The 11,206-nt window shown below is 33.9% G+C and overlaps 1 protein-coding gene across 2 annotated transcripts; it reads right to left on the reverse strand.

Moving 5' to 3' along the window:
* Positions 1-2,588: 2,588 nt before the first annotated feature.
* LOC126885243 (uncharacterized) lies at positions 2,589-7,576 on the reverse strand. Of its 2 annotated transcripts, XM_050651729.1 has the most exons (4): positions 7,294-7,576; positions 6,731-6,845; positions 6,550-6,663; positions 2,589-5,455 (listed from the first exon to the last, which is right to left on the reverse strand). In XM_050651729.1, the coding sequence occupies exons 2-4, from the start codon at positions 6,836-6,838 to the stop codon at positions 3,188-3,190; spliced, it is 2,490 nt and encodes an 829-aa protein (XP_050507686.1). In that variant the 5' UTR covers positions 6,839-6,845; positions 7,294-7,576; the 3' UTR covers positions 2,589-3,187. The 2 variants fall into 2 exon arrangements, with proteins under 2 accessions (XP_050507686.1, XP_050507685.1); XM_050651728.1 differs by having other exon boundaries at positions 6,731-7,576.
* Between the last annotated feature and the right edge of the window lie 3,630 nt (positions 7,577-11,206).

Raw genomic sequence — 11,206 nt, forward strand, 5'->3', positions numbered from 1 at the left:
AAATGAAAATTGAGCATACTTTCTTCCCCTACTATGAGGATTTATTAATGAAAAACATGGATAGATTTTAACGCACATAACTTTTTATTATCCCACATAATTAAATGAATCGAAAAGCAAAATTTTAAGAAAGCCTAACCCTACAATCGAGTTTTAATTTTAATATTTTACATATGCTACAATATTCCACAGGGTGTTCCAAACTTTAAGAAAAAAAACACAGTTTGATTGGTACACCCGGTATAAAATGATATTTACCTGTCTAGCAACAATATTATCGCAACGATATTCTTAAATAATAAGGCTATAACGTACTAAAACAGTGATTCCCAACCTTTTATGTCTGGCGACCAACTTTCTGATGTTTTTTAATATCCGCGACCCATCCCTCAAATTTGATGATACGCTATTCTGTACTCTGTACGCCACTCAACTACTATAAGAGCCACGCCGCAACCCACCTGAAATCTGCCCGCGACCCACCGGTTGGGAAATGCTGTACTAAAAGAATCACTCAAATCGGACCACTGATTTAGGAAATTTGAGACATCAAACATGTCCCATTTTTAAGGTGTTCGGCTAATTTTGCCGGTGTGTGTATAATACTGTAGAAGTTTAATCACACAGATTTTTTATTAGACGTCCTAGGGATAATAACTTCATAAAATCAATGAGGGCTTTTGTTTTTTATTTTCATAGATTTTTTAGTGAATAGAAGGAGAAATCTTTATTTCTTTATCTTCTAAGGAATTATAGGATATAATGCATAATAAATTTTGTTAAGAATGGCCATCTATAAAATTAGACCCATCTACACTCTATGGAAAAGTGGTCCCAGTCAAATATAACGAAAGTTTGGTCAAAGATAGTAGTCGTTCTCATGCGCAGATTAAAAAAGTCTATGGAACCCAGGTCTGAAAACTATTATTCTGAAGGTACAGCCTTCTAAAATTATTGGATTCAGATGCTCGGTTTACGTTAAGAGGATAGGTACGTATTTTTGGCTGCAATGCTATTCAAATGGGGATTCATTTTTTTCGAATCCTGAGAAAACTAATAAGTATTTTTGAAAAATTTAAACGCAGAATGAAATATTACGTTATTAGCGAGGGCCGAAAGTCCCTGAGAACTTCTATAATGTTTATTTTAATAAGTTACAAGGGTGAAAAACTAAGAGAAAATTTAGTGTGATTTTTAATTTGAAATATCTCATTTAAAATAAACTTTTTATTTATTTTAAGGGACTTTCGGCCCTCGGTAATAATTTAGTTTTTCATTCTGCATTTAAATTTTTCAAAAATATTTATTAGTTCTTTCAGGATTCGAAAAAAAATGAACACAATGCCGTGGTAATATTACCCAAATCTATCTTTGTCTTACAACGCACTCAGCCGAATATAATATTGTCAGCGTATATTGTCAGTCAGACAATGACAATCAGTGACAATTTTAAATATTTGACATTGCATCGGGAATATTTTGAGTTATTGATTATATATTATTGATATATAGTGTATTTGATAAATAATTGATTTAAGACGTGAACTTAATAAAAAGTTATTTATTGTGTATTATTTGTGGAAGATCCAAGCAGAGAATACATCAGGATAATATATTCTGTGATCCAAGTATTTTGTTGTTAAAGATGTTCAAAATTGTAAGCGTTCCATAACAATATATTATTAAGAAATCACTTTAACACTTTTCCTCTTTTCTTGATTCAGTATTAGTTTTTGTTGCACAAATAAATTATTACAATCACTGAATACATAGTTAATGAAAAAATTATCACATTTATTAACTGAATTAATAATTTGCAATTATAAAAATCACTGAAAAAAACCAAATGTATGACAACATCTAAATACCCACTACGATGTAAAATCGAAATTGATGGGAAAATAATAAAGCAGGAAGCAAGGTTTAGATATCTGGGAATTGATATAACCAGTTACGGAGATGTTGAAGAGGAAGTACGACAACAAAGCTTAAAAGCAAGTAAAGCGGCGGGATCTCTTAATGACACAATCTGGAAGAACAAACACTTAAGACAAGACACAAAAGCAAGAATCTATAAAGCAGCAATTAGACCTATATTAACATACACGGCGGAGACAAGGCCTGACACATCTAAAACGAGACGACTACTAGAAACAACAGAGATGAAAATACTCCGACGAATATCAGGGAAAAGTCTGTTGGATAGGGAGAGGAGCGAAAACATAAGAAGATCATGCAATATAGAAGACATAAATGGATGGGTGACAAAACGGAAACAGGAGTGGAACGAACACATTAGTAGAATGGCAGAGGATAGGATAGTACGAATAGCACGAGATAAGTCACCAAATGGACGAAGAAGTATTGGCAGACCAAGAAAAAGGTGGTGCGATAACCTAAACAATTTAGGAGGATAATATTGAAGAAGAAACAGGCTTTAAAGCCTACATACAAGAAGGAAGAAGAAGAAGACAATTATAAAAATAACAGTTATCCAAGAACATTCAAAAGCCATCTCTGTAAATTAATGATGACATTTTCAAGTAGAATGACATTCTAGTAATGTTTACAGTAGATAACCTATGTATCGCACCTTTATTCAGAAAAAGAAATAACTCAAAATTTCAATTTTGTGGGAAAACGCATTTAAAGTTTGACATTTTTTTATAGGCAACTTAATTTTCTTATAAAAAAATATATAAATGGTTTAGATTAATTTCAAAAGTAGGATTGGGTAGTGTAATCAGTTTAGTATTATATTGTGGTTCCACATTATCAGATTTTTAAAAGGAAATACGTTTAAATTAATTTTATAAAAAAAGTTTGTATTTATTTCACTCTTTGATGAAAAATATGATATCATAATTTAAACACAGTCGTAACAATTTTAAATATTGCAGTTTTATATTAAAGTCACGTAGCAAGTAGGTAAAATATTTAGACTTATTGCGGTATTATTAATAATAAACGATTGAAATAATCTTTGTTTACAAATAAAATAGGATATTTTAAATAAAAAGATGTGCTTTTTAATCTGTAATTATTATAGAAAAATTGTTACATTGGAGTATACAAAATCAAAACAAAGTAAAACCTTAAAGTTATAATAATGTTACACATTCGTAAATATTATATAAGAATTAAACCAAAAAAGTATTTTCATTGAACATTTTATTAACTTAAAAAATTAAAATATAGAATTATAAAAGCCTGCATAAAAAGAAGGAATCAATCCTTTTGAAATTAATTCTTTTAAGTCTTTTTTCTTATTTTCACTTATTTCTTGTTTATCGGAATAGGCTGCTTGAAGTTCTATATCTGTAATTTGTTTCATTTTCTTTCGTTTATTTCTAACATTCACTTCCCGGTAATTTTCATCTTTATATGATGATTTATAATAAACAGAAAAAGGATTCTCTTTAGTAATTTTCAAAACTTTAATCTCATTCCAATTAACAGTATGTCCCTCTGTATTATTTGAATAATTATATCCCCATTCTTCTTGCAATAATTTTAAATCGTGAAATGATTCAAAATTCAGTTCATGAACAATTAACGGAGGTGGAGATTTTTTGGCATTCTTGATTAAAGTAATATATTGGTCTGGTGTGTATATTGGTCCAGATTTTAAATTCTTTTTAATTTCCTTTTCAATTAGGCTATGGACACTATCGGCCTCATTCTGGGTGTGGCCCCTTATTAAATATTTATGTGTTATGCTTTTTATATTTAACGTTTGCACACAATAAAGATATAGAGATGTGATATACTTGTTTTTGTTCTGGCCACAGCAATTGTCAGAATAAAAAATTACTTCCTTTTCATCATCATCTTCTTCAGTTATAGCTTTCAGATATGCCCATACACATGATCCGATCTCTATAGCTCCACGTTTAGCCTCACTCTCTGACCAAAAATAGCAATGTACATTTTTGTAGGCTACATTAAATTCCTGTGATGCCAATTCAGTCAAAGTTAAATTGTAGCAATTCAACTTAGACTTATAATAAAAGGAAGAAGAGTTACCTCTTGGGCATTGTAACACCGCTTCTAAATCAAACACAACTACTTTGATGTTTTTGTTTATTTTGCTGCGATCATTAAACTTCTCAATCCTACTATAGTTTTTCTCTTCTAAATGTGTTTGGTATTTTTCTTCAAGGTCCTTCTTTTGGTCAGCAGTAGAATTATTATACGAGGTGCATAGATCACATTGATCTTTTTTTGGTTGAAAAAATGAGAGATTAAATTCCGTTGTAAACAGTTTATAATATATACTATAAGTACCTGCGTCTCTATTGTCATGTTTTTGTTTGAGCTTAAAATCGTTGAACAAATCTTTTATATTTTTGCTGCCATCAATATATTCCTTTGTTGTAGATGCTCGAAGGTAGTGAGATTCAATTTTAGGGATAGATTGAATGTGCTCCATGATTGCAGATCGTAATTCTGGACTAATTTTTCTATGACTATCATGTCTGCCTCTCAAATCAGTTTGCGAAAAATCGTTGTTGTTCATTTTATTCTGTACCGTAAATATCATCCTACCAGAGATGTTCAACGTAGCCTTGTAAAAAGTTTTACAAACTCTAATCGTCTTATTATTCACTATAAAATGAAATGCTTTGTTATTGTGCCTGGGCTTCTGAGCATTGCTATATTTGTATTTAGGCTGAATGTCGATCATACTGGAACTTATGTATGCTCTTTGTTTACCTAAATCACCTAAATCCCAAAACTTCTTAAACAGTTCGTATCTACACTCCATATTAATCTTTGTAGTGCATTTAAGTCTACATTTTTCTGTGCATGGTTCTTTAAGGCACCTGGCTGGAATAGTCTTCTTTGTTTTCGAAGTAGATACATACGATTTTCCTGTATTACGCTTGCGCTTAATTTTATTCTGTTTCCATTGGGAAGGGTTTTTAGTTCGTTTGCGTCCCTTTTTTGGAATCGAAGAAGAATGACTAGAATCTGCAGAACTGGTGGAAGAAGGTCTCAATTTTTCAAAAAAGTAGTTTCTCTTTCTTTTAGGTTCAATGTTGATGAATGTTGGATCTGCATCGCTTAAGTCAGCATCGCTTTCATCAGTACATAGAGGAGAAGTGTAATAATTTTGAAACCTTTTTAACTCCCTGGGACGATAATAACTTACAACACCATCGGTGTCCTGTTCATTAACAGTCACGTTTCTGGTAATATCGGTTAGTGGGTTTCTTTGGGTTAGCGGTTCTTTTGATGATGGCGAACTATCGGAAGAGCCCGAAGATGAACTATCGGATGAGTCTGAAGATGAAGTTGATGATGATGAACTACTTGATGAAGAATGAACAAGACGACGTCGACGCCCTTCCTCCGTAGTTAAGCATCCAGTAACAACATCTTCATTGTCAGATAAACTATCGTCAGTGTCATCATAAGGTACTAAGGGTTGTATGTTTGCAAACTGAGATTTCTGTAATTAAACAGCATAATTATTATGATTTAAGGTCTTGGGATTAAAACACTAATAATAATATTGATGGGGTGCTCGAATACCAAAAATTGACGAGCATTCGATTCCTGAAAGAGCTGAGATATCTCGAGAGCTTAAACCAAAGTATTGGAATATTAGTTGACGACGCCGCTGTTAGTTTATTAATAATTATTAATGTACTTGTACTCGATCTGAGTGTCCGTAATTCAATATCAGCAGCTATCTTAAACGCAGATTTTGTCTGACAATATAGGTGGAGAAGTTAGATATACAATCGAACCCTCTTAAAGGAATAGCCTTCGTACCAAGCAAAATTATTCTTATAACCGAGATATTCTAATAACTGATCATTTGTGGCTAAATAGTAGAAACGTTTCGGTACCTCAAATTTCTATGCCTTAAACCGGGATATTCCTATAATCGGTATTCTAATCAGTGCCGGATTTACCACTAGGCCGACTAGCCCGCGGCCTAGGGCCGCAAGCAAAAGGGGGCCGCAGCGTTTTGTAAAATGCGTGTGCTTTATGCTTTAATTACATAATCGTGAAGTTATCAGGGCCGCTCAGGGTAATTTGGCCTAGGGCCGCAAGTACCCTAAATCCGGCACTGATTCTAATAAGCGGGTTCGACTGTATAAACAAATATTTTTGGAGGTCAAATAATAATAAATACAATAAACTATCGTAATGAGTATTTCGGATGACAATGTGACTGCAGAATTGATACTTTATTTTTAATGGGATTTTTTAATAGCATTCTTCCTGCTTCTTAGATCATCAAAACTACCAATTAGACCTATCACATTTCTGTATAAACATATTTCAGTAAGTCTGAGAGCCATTAACGAATATAAACATTAAACAAATCAGGAATTGACAATGAATGGGATTTAAAACAGTATTTATTTTTTAAATCAACTTTAAAAATGAATACAGTTCTCAATTCTTAGAAATTCTCTAGTACTGAGTTCTCGATCCTTGAAAGTATTTAATTCTGCCAATCACTAAATAATAGAGTAACTTTTAAATTTAATTATTTAGCCACTTATTTGTAATTAAGCTTCAAGTACTTACTATTACAGCTACTCCAACTGATTTATCGAAGTTATCCACTGATTCCGTTACCATTTTAACCTCCATGTTAACATCCTTCTGGAGTTCAACGGCGAAACTATTTTTACTTAATAACTGAAATCAAAATAGGAATTATGATCAATGCTCAGTTAAATATAATTTAAGGATTTTAAATACTCACCTCATGGTTAGATTTCTCAGTTGAATTATTATCTGATGCAATATTTTTAGAATCCAGTACTGGGTTTGCAACAACTAAGCCGAGTATTTTTTGTGCCCTCGAAGACATCTTAAGTCTAAAAATGATAATACCGCTTAAAATTATGTTTTATAGCTATACCTAATCAAAAATATTAAATAATCCCTTATTCATAGTAATTAGTTTTGAGTTTAAATTATGAAATAATGTATAATAACAATAATTACTATTGTTAGGCATGAGGTTAAACTTAAATTTTATCTATATAAAATCACTAAACAGAAATAACACAAAAAATTACCATTTTCCTGATATCTTAATAATATAATACTGAAGCAATAATTAATCACTCATGATTTGGTTGAATATTTTAATCAAAAAATGCATTAACTTAAAAAGTTTTTCATAATACTCTGACGTCATTTATACTAAACTGTAATAAGTCACAATGTTAGCGGAAAAAACAATGTCGAATTTTCCAATAAAGTGAAACAACTCTAAATTAATGCACTTTTGGAAGAAATAAACGTATATAAAATATTTACCTGATAGTATAACACCAAATGATTTCAAGTTACTTCACTTTTTTAACTAACTGCACAGCTCTTATCCTTCGCAACCTCGACTCATTACTAAATTTGACCACTTTACCGGTATCAATTGTTTCCCGCCTTTTAGTAAAAAAGAGAAACAGTGTCATCTATCTCTTTCATTTTTCGTCGTAATGACTCAACTGTTGAATTCAAATATTCTCCTTGCATAGTTATTTCACTTTATGATGAAAACTCAATAAATGCAAATTTTGAGTTATTTCTCTTTTTGAATAAGGGAGCGGTATGTTCTGGCACATCCCCTAAATCGCAACCCTTAAATATTAATAAATGCCAGACGGCTTAACGTAGGATGACGTGTGACGTATCGTTGGAAAGAGGATGAAAAAGGGGGTTGAACGCAGTATGTGGCGTGCGCATCGGAATATGCCAAAAGGGCATTACGTCATATCTTCGTTTCTATTGGTCCGATTTTAACGTAAGAGGGCTCGTCGGAACGGGGAGGGGGTAACGAATAAGTTGAGACAAAAAAACAAAGATGGCGCCAGTGCCAAAAGGGCATTACGTCATATCTTCTTTTCTATTGGTCCGATTTTGACGTATGGGGTGTCAAATGAAAGCGGTGGCAACACAGAAGCCAACTGTCAAGTCTTCTTCTTCTTTTCGTTTGTCAATTCTTCTTCTTTTCCGTATAGTGCCTAACAGAACGTGACATTCGACATCTTTGTTGTTATTGGTCCGATTTTGACGTAAGAGGGCTCGTCGGAACGGGGAGGGGGTAACGAATAAGTTAAGACAAAAAACAAAGATGGAGCCAGTGCCAAAAGGGCATTACGTCATATCTTCTTTTCTATTGGTCCGATTTTGACGTATGGGGTGTCAAATGAAAGCGGTGGCAACACAGAAGCCAACTGTCAAGTCTTCTTCTTCTTTTCGTTTGTCAATTCTTCTTCTTTTCCGTATAGTGCCTAACAGAACGTGACATTCGACATCTTTGTTGTCATTGGTCCGATTTTGACGTATGGGGTGTCAAATGAAAGCGGTAACGACACAGAAGCCAACTGTCAATTCTTCTTCTTCTTTTCGTTTGTCAATTTTTCTTCTTTTCCGTATAGTGCCTAACAGAACGTGACATTTGACGTATGACGTGACATTTGACGTATGACGTGACATTTATATGACATTGTTCAGTTTTCCGTCCGACATTTGACGCAGAACGTGACATTTGACGTAGGACGTGAATGACGTGAAATTTGACGCAGAACGTGACATTTGACGTAGATATGTGACATTCGACGTAGGACGTAAATGACGTGAAATTCGACGCAGAACGTGAATGACGTGACGTGAATGACGCGACGTGAATGACGTGACATGTGACGTAGGACGTAAATGACGTGACGTGAATGACGTGAAATTCGAAGCAGAACGTGACATTTGAACGTGAATGACGTGACTTTCGACTTGCTATCCTCTGCTGCGCTCTGCTACCGTCTGCTAATCTCTATTACCTTCTGCTCCGCTCTGCTACACTATGCTACACTCTGCTGACCCCTTATACCGCTCTGTGATCGTCTGTGCCTTCTGTTAGCTTGTCTCTGATGACGTCTGTACGTCTCTGGTACCCTCTGCTAGCCTCTGTTATCCTCTGTGACCCTCTGCTACCCTCTGTTACCCTCTGCTACCCTCTGCTGCGCTCTGCTACCCTCTGCTGACCTCTGATAACCTCTGTTACACTCTCTAAAGTCAAAAAATAAAAGACAACATATTTTATTAATATTATTTATTAACAATTATCCAAATCATTTACAACTTTATTGCTATAATACCATACATATTCATTCAAAGCTTGACTTAACAAAGTATCTGGAAAAATTCCACAAAACGCAGTTAAAGCGTGAAGTCGACTATATAAACTGTTACTCTTATGACAATTTTGCTGAATAAAGTATACAACATTTCTATAATACAAAAAAAACTGTAAATTGTCTAATAACGACACTCGTTGAGACACTAAATCAATGTTTGCTCTCAGGATCTGGCTTACATCATCTTCACATAAATAATATTTGATTCCATGTTTCTCGATAGTCAGGAACTTTACATTTTCCATTACCAATTGTCTTAGTTTGCAGAAATCACCACACTCAAATTCGATTGGATCATACTCATCGGAACAGGTGGGCAAAGGTGGTATGAAAAATTCTTCCATAATTCGTATAAACATCTCAATTAGGGTAGTCCACTCGAATGTGTTTAAACTGATTCTTGTACATTTACCATGTTGGTACAGAATAATGGATGGAGAAAATTGTCGAGCTGGAGATAGACCAATTTTTATGTGAAAACATCCTATTGGATAGGTAGTTTCCAATAGATAATATGGCTCATCTTTGGCAGCTTCTTCATATTTTTCCAGTACTCGATCTAATTCAGCGTCGTAGATAATTGTCTCTTCACTTTCGTATCCGCTATCTTGAGAAGCCATATTACTGCTGTTGCAACTGAATACACAAGTCGGTTGGAGAAACTCAAACTGAATGTGACGGATGGTTGCTGAGAGAATTTATACTTTTTCAATCCCCCACTCTTTGCGTGTAATTGTCAGCATTTTCTAAAAAATGTATGTCTACGCGGCGCGGCGTATCGAAATATAGATCCTTAAACTACATCTGAACTAGTAATCCAGCTGTTGTGTTTGCTATCCAATCCTAACCATTTAACATACATCTTATTGCCTTTTCGTCTAAGTACTTTTTCAACCAAGTAAATGTCGGGATTTTTTGTTTTCTGTAATTCTTCTTCGTAAAACCCGCCGCTAATCAGTGTACCTTGCATGTCTTCGAGCAAATACGTTATAGGATTCGTTATCTTAACTTGTACAATTCTAAATAATTCTGTAGTCCAATTGGGCGTGTAGGCCTTTTCAAAGAAATGTTTTGCCTTTGATATACGTACAATGTCGCCAACTTTAAATCTTCGTGGACCAGCAATCTTTAAATGACTATAACTTTTGTTTAAAATTGCTTTTTCGTTGGATTTGTTGACATGAGATGGCTTGTATCCTGTTTTATTGTGCTTTGTATTGTTGTATTCCTCAGTGACTGTAGGTAGTGCATCTAGCCATTTGTATGATCCATGTAAACTGAAATACTTGTACAACTTTGCTTTCAACGTTCTAATAACTCTTTCACAAATGGCAGCCTTCTTAACCGTGTAGGTGCTGTAATGATTAATTTCGTGTTTTTCATTAAATTTTGAAATTTTCTGTTGTAAAATTCGGTTCCCTGATCTGTAGGTTTTTCGGAACTCGTTGAGTATGGGCGAGAATATCCGAAAATGCCCGAGTAATTTCCTCACCTGTTTTGGTCTTTAGAGGGCGTGTCCAAACAAATTTTGAAAAACAATCAATTACAACTAGTATTAGTTTGTAATTTTTATTTTGGTGCGCATAAGGACGCATTTCAGCCAAATCCATCTGCCACAAGTCATCGATTCCTTTGATTATTGTTCGTCGACGAGGATAGTTTTTTCGTGATGGTTTATGCAACTCATACACCACCTGTTCCTTTTCTTTAGACATTTTTATAAACGACTTTCAATTGCTGTTAGGCGGGTATCTATATTCATCGAATGAAGGTTGTCTACTACATCCTGTAATGCCGCGTTCATTTCTTTTATCTTCTTTTCCATCTTCATATCGTATATCGCATGATGTGCAATGGTTTCTGCAGCCGATTTTATATTCTTATCCGTATCCTTTTTTAGTGTATTCAAATCATCTTTGAATATTTTTTGCAACTTTTGCTCGAGAAGTGGAACTGTGGTTTTATGAAGCTCTTTTCTTACTTCGTTTAGTTCCATGGTTAAATTCTTTATATCATTAGATTTTTGCTGCAACAACTTA

The sequence above is a fragment of the Diabrotica virgifera genome, chromosome 5, assembly GCF_917563875.1.
Source record: "Diabrotica virgifera virgifera chromosome 5, PGI_DIABVI_V3a".
NCBI lineage: Eukaryota > Metazoa > Arthropoda > Insecta > Coleoptera > Chrysomelidae > Diabrotica > Diabrotica virgifera.

Excerpts from the sequence above, each read along its gene's own strand:
- LOC126885243 (XM_050651729.1), bottom strand. The coding sequence starts at position 6,838 with ATGTCTTCGAGGGCACAAAAAATACTCGGCTTAGTTGTTGCAAACCCA. Across the intron at positions 6,664-6,730 it reads CTGAGAAATCTAACCATGAG|TTATTAAGTAAAAATAGTTT; the intron begins GTGAGTATTTAA and ends TTTTGATTTCAG. Across the intron at positions 5,456-6,549 it reads CAGTTGGAGTAGCTGTAATA|AAATCTCAGTTTGCAAACAT; the intron begins GTAAGTACTTGA and ends GTTTAATTACAG.